General features: G+C 41.9%; 2 protein-coding genes across 2 annotated transcripts in view; both read left to right on the forward strand.

Moving 5' to 3' along the window:
* The window catches only part of LOC123344547 (cell surface hyaluronidase-like), a 77,063-nt gene that overhangs the window by 30,969 nt on the left and 26,132 nt on the right, over nt 1-19,962 (forward strand). The window contains exons 18-19 of the mRNA XM_044980892.1: nt 6,388-6,603; nt 16,391-16,599. Of these exons, the coding sequence (XP_044836827.1) occupies nt 6,388-6,603; nt 16,391-16,599 (425 nt within the window). The remainder of the gene's footprint in view (nt 1-6,387; nt 6,604-16,390; nt 16,600-19,962) is intronic.
* The window catches only part of LOC123344548 (cell migration inducing hyaluronidase 1), a 144,030-nt gene that overhangs the window by 19,196 nt on the left and 104,872 nt on the right, over nt 1-19,962 (forward strand). The gene's annotated exons all lie outside the window — the stretch shown is intronic.

Here is a 19,962-nt window from a genome sequence, read left to right on the forward strand (position 1 = left end):
GAGACATCTTACTTCTGGGTGAGTAGAGATGCAAAATCTGCAATAGCATAAGGTCTTAACATAGAGGCCCAGATCTCAGTTAATGTAAGTCATCCATAGCGCTATCTACCTCAACGGAGCTATGTTGATTTATTCTAGTTGAGGATCTGGCCCAGTGATTGGGAGCTACACAAATCAAACTTCAACAAGCATGAGTGCCAGAAAGTTGTAGTACAATTCTAAGGCCTGGTCTACATTGCGAGGGGGGGAATTGATTTAAGTTACACAACTTCAGCTACGTGAATAACATAGCTGAAGTCGACGTACTTAGACCTACTCACTGCTGCTGCTCCCCCGTCACCTCCACCTGCGCCTCTCACGGCGGTGGAGTACAGGAATCAACGGGAGAGCGCTCGGGGATCGATTTATCGTGTCTAGACTAGACATGATAAATTGACCCCTGCTGGATTGATGGCTGCCTGCCGATCCAGTGGGTAGTGTAGCCATACCCTTAGATACCTAGAGAGAACCTTGGGCCTGATCCTGGGGTCTTCCCTGAAAGTTCTGTGGATCACAGTGGGGATTGAGCAAGAGGAAGGACTGCCGAATCAGCTCCCATATTTGCATGCTGACAGGAGTTGTAAAATGCTTTAGGTGTTCTAGCCTTTCTCGTGGATTCATGCGGCATTCACATCTCTTTGAGTTTGGCTTTTGAGTTTCTTGGTTCATTTGAGCCAGTAAAACTCAAAACCAAACTCTCACAAAATCACTACAAGTTGCCTGGGTTGGCCTGAAACCATGAAAAATTACTGACCTCCAGGTGGCTTCCTTCTGGGGATTGTAACCTATCCCTGGCCTGCCCAAAACAAGGCCCAGGCCCTCTGTGTGGTTCATGAACCTCTATAACCTTAGCTCAAGGTTTGGGTTTGTTTGTAGGGAAGTTTTCCACAGCTCTAATATTGACAGACCTCATTTTCTTTGGCTGAGCAGGCAGCTTTTCTGCCTTTCCTCCATCACACCTTATCCACACAACAGGAGCATATTTTATATAAAGGTTGTGTTAGCACAGTCACTCCTGTGGTACTGTTGTGAAAATAAAGTGCACTTCATCCTAGTGCATTTAAATAAATCAGACCTCTGTATTACCCATGTATGTCACACCTGAAGTCCGAACAAGGGTAAGGGATAATTTAGTTGTACATTCTTTGCTTCCCTCAGGGGAACTAGCCACAATGAAGATGCAACATTCAGCATGGAATGAGGAGTATGCTTAGAGGGAAACATAAAATGCACAGGTCTGATCTTGCAGTGGATCTGAGGCTAGTGGGAGTGTAACCTGAGTAAGGGCTGTCAGATGGGGTTTTTAACTCCAAATGCATATGTTTTTAGGCCTATTAGTGGATCGTTACCTGTAGAAAAATTTGAAAATGCAGATGTGTAAAGTTGTAGCACTTTTTGAGGTCTGAGCCTGTTTAATGTCACTGCACCTTTTCAGGTCTGGGAGACAGTTTATTACAGCAACACCTTTAAGATCTGAGGTCTGCAAAGCAGAACCTTTCAGAGGAGTTATTCAATGCTTCTGCAATCTGAATTAAAGACAAACATGCTTAAATAACACATGCTGAGTTTATTATAAAACGTTAGTTACATTATCCAAGTAATTACTTCCTGTTTGTCCATTCCCAACAAATGTCTCTTTACCTTATATTTTGCCAACCATTTAAAAAAAAAAAGGCAGTTAACCACCTCTGCCACAGCAGTTACTAAAAACACCTTTCACTTTGATTCTGCTTTATCCAGATTGAATCCAGAGCTGCTGATTCTGAAGTAAAACTGCAAGGTCCTCTTGCATATTGCTCTGTGGCAAATGGCTTTATTGGATAACATATAATTAACATAGAGCCCCTAAGCTGTTTAATTTCCATCGATAGGCTTCTGTTTATTAATTTTGAAAGAAGTTCCCTAAAGGATGGCTTATTTTTACTGTCACTTCTTAAAAAAACAAAAAAAACCCAAACAAACCTTATTGCAAGTTGCATAATGATACTAAAGCTATTAGTCATGCTGGGGGCATAATCATATTAATTGTTCAAGCTAATCAGCTCATTGATTAGATAACTAAATAATAAAACTAGTCAGGTCTTGCTTAATTACAATATAAAAACAAATTGTTAAGTGAAACAGAAAAGCAAAACAGTGCGCTCTACAAAAGTATTATTCACATTTCTGTTGACAAACACAAAGCTTGCATATGAGGGAAGGAAAATCTGTGCATTTACAGGAAATAAAACGAATAACAATGCTTATAAAGTGCTATTAAAAGGCTATCTTCAAAGCAGCCATTGGTCCTCTGCCTACACAAGATTCAGATGGCCATGTAGTGCCATGGGTCTGTGTGGATATACCTATACTGCAGCTGGGACCAAGCCTCCCTGCCCAAGTAGACAGACTTGAACTAGTACACTAAAAATATCCATGTTAATGTTTCAACCTGGGCACTCAAGCTTGGGAGGCTGAGCTCCAGCCCGAGTTGGAACATCCATGCTGCTGTCTTCAGCACACTAGCTTGAGTCCCACTAGTGCGAGTGACTACCGAGCTGGGAGGTTTGCTCCCAGCTGCAATGTAGACATACCCTCCATGTCCCATAGCTAGAATCTAGACAGGTAGGAGGAAATATCCTCTTTAGGTCATTCAGAGTTCGTGCGTAGTTTCCTAGGAAAGCTTTCCATTGTACTATTCATAAATGTGTAAAAAAATTAATGAATAATAAAAATGTCAGCCCCAGTCTTTGGGTCTGTCTGAGCTGTGCCCCTTTATGGCAGGCCGTGCCAGCTCCTGGGGGAGAAAGGTGGTGGTAGGTCACCATTTGAGCTCAAAGGATCCTCAGGTAGCCCAGGACTGGTTCAGCCCCCTGAGCATGTTCTAACTTTGACCGTTAATGGCTCCTGTGGTGGTTTTTCCAGCTACCAGGAATAGCTGGAGTTTGGAGATGGAGCTCTGCCCATTGACAGCAGGCTGTGGCAGCTCTTTACCATCTATGGATTTGCCCATGCCAGGGGAATCCCCAGCTCCCTGTTCAGGACAGCTTTATGGCCCTTTGCATTGCTGGAAGTGCACAGAGGAGCCATATTTGGGGGGAGGAGGGGCCTGGATCCAGCCTAATGACTCCCCATTATAGCACACAATTGCTGAAAGGGCGTTTACACTGGCAGGATTTGTGTAGCTATGTGAATAGGAGGGGAGCACTTTGTAATGTAAGCAGTTGCCTTTATATTAGGACTATGCCGTCTTACCATGGTGTTTCCTGAGTGCCAGGCAAAACTGAAGTTTTCATGCACTTTAAAAATGGCAATTCCGATAGTGTGGATCCCCCCTCTCCCCCCATAAAAGCCCCAGACAAAAACCAGGAAGATAAATGTGCTGCACTTGATCACAAACCATTTCTGCCCTGAAGATGGGAGGCAGGGGGAGCAAAAGAAAAGGGCTGTGGGCTTAAGGGGCCAGTCTTGTTCCCACTGAAGTAAAAAAGCATCTTTATGTTGCAGAACTGAGCCCTCAACTCCACAGAAGTCAATGGGCTTGGGATCAGACCCCATAGAAACAGATGTCTTATGTTGTGGGCCATATTTTTCTATAATACAAGAGAGATGGTTCCTTCTTACCTGATTTGGGTCCCAGTCCTGCAAGCTGCTCCATGCAGGAGGATCCCTGCCCTCTAAAGCTACACTAAATTCAGGGGGGGGTCTGCATAGGTATCGGGATCTGCCTGCACTGATCAGCTTGAAGGATCAGGACCTTAATCTCTGCTTCAAAATGAGAGGCACAATAATGATTCGGGAGTTGTGACTGTAAAACAGGGGTAGGTCCACACTGGTTAACAAATTTCCCTTGCAACCCATTTCTGTAAAAATATTGATAGTAGTAGTAGACAGGGATATTCTTTCTATGGGTGTTTTGCACCATCCCATAGAATTTTGATGAAAAGATGCAATTCCATATTCAATTCCACTGGTTAATTTAACAAAAATCTATAGAAAAGTTACAATTTTCTATTGAAGCCTATAGGGCTTTTCCCTATAGGGTGTGTAGGTGCATGTTCATGTGTGTATATACTATATATGTGGAGATGATATCCATGTAATTAAATTGGAGAGGCATTTGATGATTAAATTTCACATATCTGTTTACTAATCCTCAGTCTACTAATCCATCTCCCTATAGTTGCTATTCTAATACTCCAACCCCCTGAGTAAAGAGATCTTTATACCTATCACCCACCATGTAGTCCATATAATTTATCACTCTAAATAGTATATACGTGAAGATCTTCAAAATGATGTCCAACTTCTATAGTCTTCACTTAGACAGAGTTCCCACTAAAGTCCATAAAAGTCATGATATGACAGATATAGATAAATCAGTCTTGTGCTTTTTATCCCTGTTCCCAAAACTTTATACCTGGAAGCTGATTCCTTTCTGTGTCTACAGTACAAAAGATGGTATTTCCTAGGGGAGGGATAGCTCAGTGGTTTGAGCATTGGCCTGCTAAACCCAGGGTTGTGAGTTCAATCCTTGAGAGGGCCACTTAGAGATCTGGGGCAAAAATTGGTCCTGCTAGTGAAGGCAGGGGGCTGGACTCAATGACCTTTCAAGGTCCCTTCCAGTTCTAGGAGATTGGTATATCTCCAATTATTAGGATTGGCTCATAAATTCACACCATTTAGCAGTGATTCTTTTGTCCACTTTACTGTAATCTTTAACTTGAATTTTTAGAATAGCCATTTTATTTCTCATTCTCACAGTTTACAGGAGAATGCAGGAGAAAGATTAGGGTTTAAACAAAACTTTCTGTGTTGTGTCTGGAAAAACTTAGTGTGCTAATTAAATGGAAACTGTACACACTGTACTTTGTTTTGAGGTCTCTGTTCTCTTGCCGTTAGAGTGTCCATATTTAAACCCAGAAATGCACTGGTGCAAGGTATTTATAGTAGAGCTTTGAACTGCAGGATAACGTTTACATTTTACTAATATTTCCTCTTTTAGATATTACAAAAAAAAGTATCCATCAGGATCCTTCTTCTTTACCAAATAGCTCCTTTGGCAGAGGTTTCCAGCGGGGAAATAAGAAAAGAAACTGCTCAAAAACAAACCTTACAATTCAGTGTGTTTTGGTTGGTGGTGTGTGTGGGTTTTTTTTTTTTTTTTTTTAAGGACTGATTCAGTAAGAGGCTAGGAATTAGGTTAGGAGAAGGAAGGAAAAGTGGTTATAGGATCTGATTTGATTTTAAAGTAATAGAAAAAGCCTAGACTAACTAAAACATAAATTAAGGGCCCATTCCTGCAACCTTTACTCATGCAAGTAGTTGTTACCCTTGTGAGGTAGTCCCATTTAAATAATAGGACTTCTCATGTGAGTAAGGATAGTGGTAAGTTCTTACCCAATGGGCATTATAAAATTGAGCTTTCAAAGACCTTAGTAGATTTGCTGCCTTACCTGCAAACCCTTGCTCCCATGAGTAATTATTTCTTACTCATGTAAGTAGTCCCATTAAAGTCAACGGGCCTAATGGAAATAAGATTTCTTCCTTGGGTCTGCATGATCAAGCCACTATTGTCTTGTGTAGCACACATTATTACTCAGGGAGTCAGCAAAATTACCTGACCTAAAACACTTACCTTCACCGTCGCCTTGTGCCCTATTCATTTGCTTTCTCTACAGACATCCAAATAGTCAACACCTTTTTGCTTAACATCTGCAGGTTCCCTACTTTGTTGTATTTTTATAATAGGCTTATGCTTTTTGCTTTGATGTTTAGCCATCCCAAAAACTGAGGTTATGCATAGGGAGAGCAACTGAGGTTTTAGCTTCTATTTTGTTTTGTTTGCTTTCCAAAAAGAACAGTGTCCAAATCATATGTTGGAATATTTACTAATGGGAATTCTGAAAAAAGCTGCTGTTTCACACAGTTTTATGAGACTAAGTGGGAACATTTATAAAAAAATTACTTTTCTGACATTTCCATGTAAAGCATGTTTGTTCCTTAATCATTTCATATGCTTCCAATGCTGCTTAATCCCTTAAAGTCACATTCTTCTGCTTATTACTTCAAGGAGTAAGCAGCAGGAACAGATGAATTTCTAAGAACCAAAGATCCTGTTTTCATGAAAACATCCTTCCTCATTAAGAAACAAGGGAAGACAAAAATCCCAGTAAATAAACTTTATACCATCAAAATTGTTTCTAAATCCAGGATGCATTAGTAGCTTAAGTCTTGGTGTGGTGCTCCAAACCCATAGGATTTTCTATGTCAAAAGTGTTCCTGACAGAGCTATATTAATGTATGTCACATCTATGCCCAGTAATCAGTTATGGCTACACCAGTAACTCCTCTTTTGGCTCTCTATAGGTTGGACTCAAGGTGTTTTTTGGCAGATCAGGCCAGTGGTTTGGAGACAATGATAATGATGGTGACAAAGTTTCTATTTTCCATGACCTGGATGGTTCGGTGACGGGATACCCAGACACCTTCATAGGGAGAGCAGACAACTACCTGCTTCGTCATCCGGGATGTCTTACTGTCCCACGGTGGAATGGAATGATATGCAGTGGGAAATATGCACAGGTAACACTGGGAGATTGTAATGGATCTGGAAAGGTTGGGAGTGGGTGTTTTTATTAATGGGCTGAATCAGGGCACTACTAGCAATGAAGCATTTTACCATCCCCAGTGTAATATTTCAAATCAGTCTTGATGCAAGCATTAGTACTGTGGATCTGGTTTAGGTAGAGAGAGGCGGTAGCTCTCCCACCGACATAGCACTATCTATCATCTCTTAGGTTGGTATAACTACGCCGCTCAGGGTTGTGGATTATTCACACCCTGGAGCGATTTTAGTTATACAGTAGTAATTCTGTAATGTAGATCAGGGATTTGTTTAATGTCTGGGGAAAAAGAAAGCAGCCTCTCTATCCGTCTCTCCATGCCACTCCCCCCGCCTCTAGAGGCTATATTTTTACAGCCATACAGCAAAGCAAAGTATATAACCTGCTTTAAAGTTACATTTAGTTGAAAATCTTGCCCGGGCCCTCATGCTAAGCAGATACACCATGGTATGTCCTGTGACACCCAGCTAGGGTACTAAGGGAAAACGTGGTGTTAATAATATAACAAACTAGTTAGGTTTGGACTGGAAGCCAGGATGGCTACAAGTTGTCTAAGAGGCATTGACTTAATCACTTGGTGCCCAATCCTGGAGCCCTTCCTTCTTGTGAATGAGGCTCCAGAATTAGGCCCTTGACTTTAATTTCCCTATGTATAAACAGAGGCAGAGTAATACTTACTTGGTTATATAACAGGAGGATTATGATGCTCAGTTTGTAAGTATTTGTAAAGAGCCCTGAAAACAAGAAGGCCTGTCTTTGTGCTAAGTAGTAGTATTAATCATACAAGTAGATCAATCTGTAACTGACTGTGAACAATCAATTGAGATAACCCACTACCTTCGGACCAGCCTTAATCATATTACTCCTAAAGAGAAAATGAGAGAATACAAATGTATGGATTATGAACGGAAATCACTAGTTTCTTGCATTCTTAGGGCCCTTTTGACTAAAAACACATTAATCACCCCAAGTGGTGTTATATTTATTATTTACATGACAGCTATTAGGTGCTATGCAATCACATAAGAAATTGAACCACGAGGCAGCAGATGTACCTGGCAAGGTGTGGATTGTGTTTATAAAGCTGGCATCTGAGCCCATAAGATGAGATGAGATGTGTGTCTCGAAAGGAGCTGTAATATTCTCCTCTCTGATCTTTGATATTCTTTCTTCACTTACGGGGAGATGGGCACTTCATTTCTGCAGTGGCACAGTGCAAAAGAGACATGCCATACACAAGAAGAATTACACTGAAAATGCTTGAGCTGTTCATTAAAGTGACCTGTTCTCAAGACAGAATATCTTCATTTTTAATGATGATAAAAAAAAATGTGATCAAGACTGCCTCCCCAAGTGTTCCCCTCCCCCCAAATAAACTGATGGATATAAGACAGGAGGGTATATTGGGGGGTGAGAAGGTGGGAATACGGTCTTAAAGTCCACAGTATGTACTGTGAGGGCACATGTTTCTTTAAGATTCTTGTATGTCTGATGGGGCATACTGCACATGCATGTCTCCTCATGCATTCATTAGCCATCACTATGACAGCTATAGCACAGAACAAAATCCTGCCTAAGTTATTCAAGACTGTGCAGTGTTAGAGGTGCCCCCATACAGCACTGATTAATCAGGTTTGTTTTGTCTGAAATAGCTAGCTGTGCGCTCCACTAAGTATGAGCCTGATCTTGCCCAATTGAAGTCCAGTGAGGGTTTTTGTTGCTGACTGCAGTGGAAATAGGATTGGGCTCATATGTAGCAACCCCATAAATCAGAGAGAGAGAGAGAGAGAGTGTGTGAGGCATCACCATCTCTGGTGACTCAAGGGTTAAATTCAGAATGATAAACAAGTCGGAATCTATATTTTTATTTCTATTTATATTCTTCCCATTATGGCACTCTACAGTGTGAGGCGGTTTTTCCACCATAGAAACTTTCCTTGGCTGAGTTCAGGCAAGAATAAACATTCACTTCCCTGGGATCTGTCCCTTACCAGCTCCTTTCACCCAATCAGCATCCAGCTGGGTGAATAAAGTACATACTAAAAACTTCACTTTATGAGCCCTTAGGTGGGGAAATCAATATGAATCTGAAATGAAAGCAGTGAAGATAGTTGCTTCTACATAATAGGAGCTGATTTAATTTGCAGAATAGTCATTTGAATACTTTACTGCAACACCAAAGTTGCTGGGTCTGATGATTTGTGTGTGCTCTAAATCTGGCACTACATATCTCAGTTCAAAAGCATAAAAGAATGAACCCAATCATGGAGAAAGACGAGGAAGCCTTTGGTTTACTTTAATCTTAGAAACTCCATTACAAAATGTGCTTTTCTTTCCCCTCCCATGTAGCTCTAAAAGACAAGACATTATATTCATCCATGGCACAAGCAGGTGAAAGTGTAATTTCAGTCAATGGGAGTTGTTGCTCTTTACACAGCTGAACTGAGACGAAGGTATTTAGATTAGGGATGGGCAAGCTAGGTCATATAAAATATGAACCAAACCCTTCTTTTGGAACTTAAGCCAATTTTTTTTTTGGAGAAAGTTTTGATAGTTCAGTTCACTGCTTTTTTCAGTTCACTGCTTTGGCTTTTTCCCCCTTGGTTCTGATGAGCACCCAAAGTGGAAATACTATAGAAAAGTCCATTCCTCCTGCAGTATTTCTAACTCAGCCGAGTTTTGAGGACTAACTGGAAGCTTGTCATTCCTGAGAGTTCTCTGGTCTGATTCTCTCACCTCATGTTACTTTTCTCTAGCCTACCTGAGGCATCACTGTGTGAATTCCAGAGCTGTCTTTGTTCCTATATTCCCTTACTCCCACCTATAAGCAGCCAGCATCACAACCCCTTACCTCTCCTGGTTTCAGATTGCTGCCTGGATGGGGCTGCCAGCAGGGGTCCCTGAGGAGCACCACCACTTTCATTTCCAATATTGCCAACTTCACATGCTTAAAAATCATGAGATTAAAAAAAATTCTGGGGTCTTTTATTTGCTTCCTAAGTATTGAGCCTTTAGGATTCAATGTTTTCATGCTTTACTCTGCTGGAAACTTCCTTTCTGTTTTTAATGAAAACTGAGCTTCTCCTATAATATGATTCTATGAGCTGGAGCTTTAAGAAAAATACCAAACATAACAAGACTCTCAATAAAATCATGAGTGTTGGCAACTCTGAGTTTCCTGCAGAGTCTCTAGGACACACTCAAATTCTGTTGGTCCAAGATTGACTTGGGCACTTTAAAATGGTTACACATCGTGCCTGCCCATTGCCACGTTGACTTCAGCTGAGCAGTTTAATCCAGGTTTTTATTCTCTTCTCACATGCCTTCCAAGCAGCACCTGAGGTGTTCATCAGAAGACGCTGGGAAACACTTATTTTTTTAAACTACTAATTGGCAGAACAAGCGATTTTCTGATGTAAGCACTAAAAGATAGGGGAATGCAGCTGAGTTGAGGCAGTATACTATAGTACTATTATCAAAATTTAGAGCTATTATTTATTTTTAATCAATTCACCCCACTTGGTCCATTTTTCTTCATTTGGTTGAGGTATTCTAATAGAGGCAGGAAGTTGTTCCATTTCTCTTAATGCTTTTATTTTGTCAAAAACACTTGTAGAGTGGATATATGCATCCTCTCTGCTTAGTTTATATATATATATATATATATATAATATAAATATAATTTTTCCATTGGCATCTGCTGACATATTCAAAGCCTAGTTAGCCAGTTATGACTTTGATATTTCCATCATCATTCCTGAATGCATACACTATAAAACACCCAAGAAATATTGCAGGTAGCTGCTCTCAGAATTTTTCTAAACCATGCTAGGAAAGGTTGCTTTTTGGGAGATAGAGAAGATTATAGAATCCATTAGGGCTCAATTTGAATCATTGGGATTTAAGGAGGCTTAAAACCTCACAGAGTTGAGTCCTTAGAAAATGAAAAGTTAACAAGGTTTCTAAGCTAGTTGTGTCTTCAGGTGCAATTAGGGGATCACATTCTGATCTCACTTACACACCAGTGTAAATGCAGAATAACTCTGCTGACTTCAGCAAAGCTGCTCTGGATTCATGCTGGTGTAATGGGTATCGGAATGTCTCCCAGCATGTTTTATGGAACTAAAAAGGGATCTTCCAAAGAATATTGAGGTCTTCAGTATAGTTGGCCATTGCAAGCTGTATAACTCCATAGACAAAATTCTTGTCATGGGAAATAGCTCTTCTTTTGGAAGTTACCAGCTTTCCAGGCTCATGTATGGGCTCTAAAGGATTACTGAAGAAACTGCATCTTAGATCTTACCCAAGGTTTTGCGCTTAGTTTTGAACTTTGGATTGAGGTCTGATGCCCAAACTCATCAGTCAGCACTATAGCAGGAATAAAAACAATGTCTGAATTAGATCATTAGATGGGAAACAGATATTGCCGTAGTCCAGAAGTCAAGAATTTATTGTGTGTGTATATACCTTGTATGTTGCTTATCTTCACACTCTTTATCCAGGTGGATAATAAATAACATGTGAGTTACGAAGGGAACTTCTCATTAATTTCACAATCTACTAAATAATCTCTCAGTGTAAACTGAGATGGGACTAAATCCTTCTGGATTACTGTGTTAATCACATCTAAATGAGCCATTATAAGATTCCCTTTAGGATTCTTCTTACCAAATAGCTGTCTCTTCTCCTTATGCTAGATCAGGCTCTCATCACTCTTCACATTTTAGAATATTTTGCCCACTTCTCTTCCTCCTATTGGATTATTTATTTATTTTTATTTATTTATGTAAACATATATACTGGAGCAAAGGGAAGCTGGGTTCTATTATTCTAGAACAAAGTTCTCTTGCTATGTCTCTGCCTCCTCCTTGGAGAGAGATGATTAGTTCACATATACCAAAGTTCTTGCTCCAGAAATATGTGGAGATTGTTTTTTTTTCTTTTCTTCAGTTTCAGGTGAATAGAGTAAAGATGTTATGGAATGAAGGACTGAAGAAAAGGAAAGGGACTTTGTCATGACATTATAAGAAGAGTAGGTAAATATCGGTGTTTGTGTCAAGTTTTCAGGAGACTGAGCTGCTTAGGGTAGTGATATGCAGTCTACATGTAAGTCTACACTGCAAAGAAGAACCCAGGGCTGGCCCATGTCAGCCGACTCTGCCTTGCAGAGCTCAGGCTGTGGGGCTGTTTCACTGCTGTGTAGGCTTCCTGGAACCTGGGCTCTACGACCCTTCAAGGTGCAGGAGAGTTCCAGAGCTTGAGCTCCAACTTGAGCCCAGAAGCCTACACAGCAATTGAATAGCCCCGCAGCTTGAGTGCCACCATCCTGGGTCAGCTGGCATGGGCTAGCAGGGGGTGTCTGGTTGCTGTGTAGATGTTTTGACTTCAGCCAGTGCAGTAGTAACCAAAAGTTGTTGTTGTCTATTTTGGGGCTATATAAAATGGACTAAGTTCAATCCACAGAGAGCAGGCTTCCAAATCATGAAATCACTGCTAGAACTAGTGCTAATTGGCATCCTGGATGGCAGACTCAGCAAAGTCAGGGATTGAATAGGCAGAGACATAAATTATGTCTACATTATAGACCTTAGAGTAGCACAGCTGTTCCGCTGTAAGGTCTAGCCATTCTATGCTGACAGGAGAGAGCTCTCCCGTCGGTATAATTAAACCACCCCCATGAATGGCAGTAGCCGTGTTGGCAGGAGAAGCTCTCCCGCCGACATAGCACTGTCCACACTGGCACTTTTGTTGGTGAAACTTATGTCAGTGGGAGGAGGAAAGTTCACACCCTTGACCAACAAAAGTGCTAGTGTAGACATAGCCTTGGCTCCTTCCTTTTCCCTAGGTGTGATCTATCCCTCCAGGTCAGGGATGAAGTCCACAGGCAGGGTGGCATGGGGAAACTTGCAGTGAGGCTTCTTATTCAGTTCCATGGATAACAAGAGGACTTGACTGTGAGTCTGATACTTGAGCTCCTGTCCCCTAAACCTGTTGGCTTCACTGGGGCTGCACATGAGTGCAAGGGCCTGTCTGCATGGAGTTCATTGCTGGATCAGGACTTTCAGCATTTGATATTTTAATAATAAAAATGAACAGGCAAGTTTCAAAGTATCCAGCATATGTACTCTGTACTGTGTAGCTAAAAAGATACTTGATTACAATTCTGGAAATCCTGCATGTGTTGGCTGGAATGGGAAATGAAGTAAGTTTACAAATATTTGTAGCTAACCGCAAGGCTTGCATTTTTATTCATTGACAATGATACAGTGTTTATAAAGCAACTGTAATTATTATACTTTTAGTTAAGCCTGTAACCTTGTCCCAAGACATTAAGAAAATTTTACTGCCAGATAACTTATCTGACACAAGATGATAAAAAAACATAGTTTGGAAGCATATCGTAAACTCTTCTATCCTTTCTTGAACCTATTAACAGTAAGTGCAGTGGACTGCCTAGTTCACAACCCTTGGCCACTTCTTTTCAGCAGTTAAAGTATTTAGGATGCTTTTCTTTTCCATCCTGGAATGTAAGGAATTTCTGCCTATCCTGAGACATGTATTTGGAGGGCAGGGAGAAGAACCATGAAATACAAAGGTTAGAGTGACATGATGAATTCTACTGACTTTCATGTGGAAAGAGGTCTAGAGAATTATTTTGCAGTGTCAGACATGATTCCAACATTCCGTACTCAGAAAAACACCATTCAATTCAAGAATAATACATAAATTCAAAGACACTAAGGCGAGAAGGTCCCATTATGATAATCTAATCTGTCCTCCTGTGGTGTGGGTTATACAGAATTTCAACCTGGGGGCAGTGACTGTGCTTTTAACCTCCTGATCTGGGGCTTGTATGTAAAGGGCAAATGGATTTTCTTTAGTTTCATAAATTTAAAAGAAGTTTTACATTTGAACTTAAGACATTCACTTTTCCTTGAGCCATTGAGGAGTGAGCAAATGTGCTTCACTTGGGAAATTTATTTTACTAAATTATGATTTATGGTTTCAACAGGGGGAGGGGGAAGGAGAACAAGTTAATTCTAATATTTGGTCTGATCCTAAAAGGTGCCAGCCCCCAGTGGTACTTTATGTACTGCCAGGATCAGAGATGTAATTATGATTACTCTGGAGCAATCCTATCTAAGTCAATGTAAGTGAGAGCAGGATTTGAGCAAATGTCTAAAAATTGAGGATCAATTTTTTTTTTGAATGATCTCTTGTGACTTTAGGCCAAATTTTTCAATCTTAGGTGCCTACAGTAAGGTTGCTAACCCCATAGTTATACGCTTAACCAAATTTTCAGGGGCACTGAGTATCCTCAGCTTCACTGAAGTCAATAGGACCTGAAAGTGAAAATCAGGTCACTTTTTGTTGTTGTTGTTTGTTGTGGAGCTCAGTCTGCCTATAGACACCCAGGCATGAAATCTCAAGCTGAGACGCTTCTAAAAATATCATGCCACAAAGCAGACCACAGGTTACATAACCCCTGTGCTGGACCCCCCCACCACTTTCTCTTATCAAATCAATTTTTTTGTCACCAAGAAGTTAGATTCCAAGAAGGAAGCAGCAACTGGATGCAACATTTTGAGCTGTATGTTATGCCTGACAGAAAAGTGAGGTGCAGGCCAGACCCAGCTTCTTGGTAGGGGCGGCTCTAGGCATTTTGCCGCCACAAGCACGGCGGGCAGGCTGCCTTCGGCGGCATGCCTGCTGCCCTCGCGGCGACCGGCAGAGCGCCCCCAGTGGCTTGCCGCCCCAAGCACGTGCTTGGCGTGCTGGTGCCTGGAGCCGCCCCTGCTTCTGGGCTGTGGTTCTGCACATAGTCTGTCATGCCCATGGAGCAACTCCTTTTAAATACACTATGTTCTCTGTTGAATTATTATTATGTTAGGACCTAGAGATAAGATAAGGTCCCTAATGTGCTTGATCTTGTACATACCCCTAGTAAGAGACAGTCCCTGCCTTCCTTGAAGAGCTTATGGTCAAAATAGACAAAGCAGACAACAGATTAGCGGGGAAAAGAGGCACATAAAGGTGAATAGCCTAGGGTCTCACAGGTGATTAATGGCAGAGCTTTGATCAGAATCCAGGTCTCCTGACTCCCAGTCCAGTGCTCCGTCTACTAGGCTTTGTTGCCCCCCTCTCATTCTCCCCAGTGGTAGTAAAAGCTGTTGACAGAGGATTGCCTCCATTTTGCTCTTCTTCAAGGTGTGAAATCTTTGTTTCAGAAGAGGTAGCACTAAATGAATTTTCTTGTAGAAACAAGCTCATTCATGTATGCTTTTTTTAATTTAAAATTTTAAAGTGCTAGTCAGCTGAAGATGGGTGCATTTTCCTTTTGACCAGTATATGAGATAGTGAAGCAAGATTGTATGTGTCCTAAGCTGCTCCCAATTTATTTTAAATCTTCCAGGGAGTATGGCTGCACTGCACAATGTTTTAAAGGGCTAACGTTACATTAGCAGATCTGAATATACCTCTATCCAGCTACTGCCTTGGTATTCCTGATATGGGAAGGCTACTGTACATTAGGAGTTCTACCTAAAGCAGGGGTGGGCAAATGTTTTGGCCCGAGGGCCACATCGGGGTTGCGAAACAGTATGGAGGGCCGGATAGGGAAGGCTGTGCCTCCCCAAACAGCCTGTCCCCTATCTGCTCCCTATCCACACCCCCGACTCCTGAAAGCCCCCCCCCCGGACTCCCATGCCTATCCAACCCCCCCATCCCCTGATACACACCCCTGAACCTCCACCCCATCCAACCGCCCCCTGCTTCCTGTCCCCTAACCACCCTCCAGGGACTCCACACCTTATCCAACCCCTCCGCTCTGTGCCCCCTTATCATGCTGCTCAGAGCGGCAGGACTGGCTTATTGGAAAGCCTGGGAGGTGAGCGGGCGCAAGCCGCGCAGCCCAGCAAGAGCGGCAGGCCAGAGCGCTCTCCGTGCAGCAGCGTGGCTGTGGGGGAGGGGCCGGGGACTAGCCTCCCTGTCTGGCAGCTCAGGGGCTGGGCAGGACCATCCTGCGGGCCGGATGTGGCCCGTGGGCCGTAGTTTGCCCACCTCTGACCTAAAGGCTAAAATAGCTTTTCAACAAAAATTGGCTTTCACATGAAGTTAGAGTCAGGGCAAAAATTCATTCTTAGGAATGTGCTGAGCCAATCCACATCCTGATCCCTGTGAGGGAGGGGTGCATCTGTTAGGCTCAATGCAGAAGAATAGTGCTGTGGATCACGTAACACACTATTTGGAATGTGGGAAAGTTTACGAGGACCCTCGTTGTATGTTCCAGCCCCCAAATGCTTCAGAGTGGAATAGAGATGTGGATTCCACAACAGATTATGGGTCTGATCCAAAGTCCATTGAAGTCGATGAAAGACCTCCAAAGACCTCAGTGAACTTTGGATCAGGCCTGTGGCCCTTCATTTAAAATGTAATTGTTTTGCATTTATAAGGGAAAAAAGCACCTAGTAATATTTTCTGAATCACCCCTTTTTGCTTCGAGTTTGAGTTGTAAACATTGGTTGGTGCTCTGGTCCTTTTGTACGCCATAAAATGACATGCAGATAGCTACAAAAACTGGTTTTGATGTGCTGCATTACTGGAGTCAGAAATGTTTCGGTGGCTTTCAGAATGTTCTGAACGTTCCATCAGCAAAGCCATTTAAAGGAAATGATGATCAAACACAGATGTTAAGGTGAGACCCGGTTGGCTTAATGAATGTTTGTTTGTTTGTTTTTCACCCTCAGCTTTATATTCAGGCCAGACGTCCTGAGAATCTGACCTTATCTATTGCCAGAGCAACATACCATTCTCATCCCCTGAGGCTGCAGGGAGTGAATAGAGGAGTACCATACCAACAGTACCAACCTGTAGTGATGCTGGAGCAGGCCTATACCATTCATTGGGATGGGAGAGCACCCGAGGATGTCATTCTGTACCCAATCAACTTCAACAGGTACCACCCAAGATTTCCTTTGAATGTGTTCTGTCTCTGATGTGAGTATTGCTTTGTTGTTTTTCCAGGGTCCTGCTGATTTATCTTTTGGCACAATATCAGCAACTTCTGAGAGAGCTGCAGTAAGTTGTTTATGATAGTCTCAATTACAAACAAATGCCTCTGTGTTCACGTTACTGCAGCCTTTCTGATGCGCAGAGACTTTTTTCTCCTTCCAGTAAGTTTTGAAATAAAAATCCAGCTTACAACTAGCATGCTGTCCCCGAAATTGGATCCAAAGGAGACCTCGTGCTCTTTCTCATTTGTTCACACTAGTTGCTGCACACCCAATTTATTTCCTATAAATATAAAGTGTAGAAATGTATTTGAATGTGTATGGAGAGTCACATTTTCTCTGTCCTAAACACTGCAATTTCATTCTTTACTTGTATCAAGTTTAAAAATACCAGGAGTCTGCTGAAATATTTCAAAACTGATAAAACTCTATTCTGTTCCAGTTTCCATGTTTTCTTGCACCTCCTCTATATAAAACTGGGACATATGCACTTTAGACTTATTTTTCCCCTGCAGGTTGTTCCATTGCCCTGCCTCCCAATCTCTCCTGTTTTGACTATTGGGTAAAGGGACTGATTCTTATCACATGTACACGGGTTTTACATTGGCATGCTTCCATCCACTTCAGTGCAGCTGCACCTGATTGGATCTGGTGTAATTGAGAGGAGAGAGAGCCTCACAATATGTGAGGCACACCCATTATTTACATTGTCAAAATAGATACTTGGGTACTACAGTGATGAGCAATATAAAAAACTCTGTAATTGACACACAGGTTCTTTAGCACATATAACTTCTTGAGTCCTGTTAGGATGATACAGTAAAAGAGCAGAGTTGTGCAAACTAACTCTTGCGTTATTACATTTTGCCTTAATCACGTAGGGCACTGTTTCCCAAACTTGGGAGGCTGCTTGTGTAGGGAAAGCCCCTGGCAGGCCGGGCCGGTTTGATTACCTGCCGTGTCCGCAGGTCTGGCTGATCATGCTTCCCAGTGGCCGTTGTTCGCTGCTGCAGACCAATGGGAGCTGCCGGAAGCGACAGCCAGTACATCCTTTGGCCCACGCCACTTCCAGCATCTCCCATTGGCCTGGAGCAGCGAACCATGGCCACTGTTAAGCACGATCAGCCAGACCTGCGGACATGGCAGGTAAACAAACCAGGCCAGCCCACCAGGGGCTTTCCCTACACAAGCAGCGTCCCAAATTTGGGAAACACTGACATAGGGCAAGAGTCACAAAGTATTTAGGTGCCAAAGATGCAGGTAAGCATGTAGTGGGATTTTCAAAAGTGTATAAGCAGGTTAGGAGTCTTTGCATCTTTAGGTGCCTAAATACCTTTGCAAATCGAGCCCATAGAGAATATCTAACTCTGCCCCTCCAAGACAGTTAAATTGCACAGGTTTTAGCTGAAGGTAGCATTTTTGGCTCTGTTTTGAATGGTGTTGGTTTCCTTGAATTTTTGTGCTGAATTTTTTGGGTCAAATTCTGCCCAAATTTGTGGGCAATGCTCATACAGGAGAGGTGTTTATGCTTTGCCCAACCAAAATCCATTTTGAATACTTGCTGGTAGCTTTGTCCAAATGACTCTCAGCTGCCGCCGGAGAAGGACATTCTCAATCTCCAGTATGGAGATGCTGTTCATAGAGATCATGTATCCCAGCATGAAGTGCTCTATCATACTCCCAGCAGCCTTCCCCAGTGACTGTGCTGAGATGTAGTCCCTGCAAACTTCTCCTATGATTTAAAGATGAAGGTAGATATAGGCCATGGTGTAAGTCCCAAGATATGTGTGTTGGGTATGTGTGTCACACCTCGCACACGCTCTTGCCATGGAGGAGCTATTAATGTCTAAGAGTTTTCAAGATCTTGTACTTTCACAGAGAAGAAAAGTCAGTTTGTCATCTGTGGGCAAGCCCTAGTTTTGTCATTTATTTTCCTATTTTAAAAGTAATTTTCCTTGCAATTATAGAGCTAAATCCTCAGCTGGTGTAACTGGTGACTCCAGGGGAGCCAGGCTAGTTTTTACTCCAGTAGAGGCTCTGTCCCACAGTATTAAAACAGATTCAAATTTATACACAGCCCCTGGGTCTCTGACAATACCCAGCCAGAGATCTGGTCCCTTATTCAGGCAGCAACATAAATCACGTATCATGTATTCAAAGCCCCGCAGTATGGTTAGTTTCACAAAAGACAACAACAAGAGAACCACGATCAAATCAGTTGAATGGGGGAAAGCTGCCTGTCCTTAGTTTTTTGTTTTTTTTTTTTCTGATCAAGAAACAGTTGTCAGGCTGTCTGGTTTGAAGAAATACACTGAAAGAAAACCACAATTTTGCTTCATATAAAACTTCTTACTAGCAAGAGTCTAGAAAGAAACAAGCGTCGCAAGTTCCTGTTCATTCTGAATAGACTAGACACTCTAAGTAGGGCAAGAACTCAAATGATGTAATGGGAATGATGAAGAGTTTAGGCTGCACAGGGGAAGCACTGAGAAAAGAGGTTCTCATGGAAGGGCAAAGTAACTGAGGGGAAAAGAGGATTTTGATTAAAAACACTGTCCGTTAAGCATTTCCAAAGTGACCGTTACTTCAGTGCAGCATTCTTATTATTTTTGGAATGGAAGAAATAACAAGTCAAAATGTAGACAATCCAAGTTAGACCCCTTGGGAAGTTTTTACCTGCCTTAATATTTCTTCTTGTTTGTTTTTTTAAACACAGAGTACTGTGAATAATCAACCAAAAAATGAACACTCTTGACATAGTGAAGAATGTACAAAGTGCATATTGAGCAAAACCAAGAAGAATGAATGATAAGCTTAATAGCAGTGTCTTGGGAGTAGTAATTGCAGTGCAGCTTTATGTTTACCTGGCATTGGTAGAGCAGTGGATAGCAGGGATACTGATGTTTCAGCTAGGCAGCAATAGTGTTTCTGGAATAACTATTTTGAGTTGGCTAAAAGAAGGTCAGGGGGAAATAAAGAATTTGACAGTGGGATGCGTACCAGGATTTGGATTGCTCCAGCAGTCAGGCATAATACTGATGCTGAATACTTGTATGGTTAACTCCTTCATTGCCACCAGAAATTCGATAAATCCCAACAACGGTAATTTACATTTAGTTCAGATATCTGTTTAAGACAGTGATACTCAGACCTCAGTGGTTCAGGAGCCAAATTTGTGATCAACACTGCCCAAAAGAGCCACAGTAGCATGAATTCATTATTTCATGTTCTGTGTATGTGTGAATGAATGTACTCAGAGCAAACTGACTGACCAGGTATTCTACAATTGGTTAATAACACAGTAAAAG

Source organism: Mauremys mutica, chromosome 11 (assembly GCF_020497125.1).
Source record: "Mauremys mutica isolate MM-2020 ecotype Southern chromosome 11, ASM2049712v1, whole genome shotgun sequence".
Taxonomy (NCBI): domain Eukaryota; kingdom Metazoa; phylum Chordata; order Testudines; family Geoemydidae; genus Mauremys; species Mauremys mutica.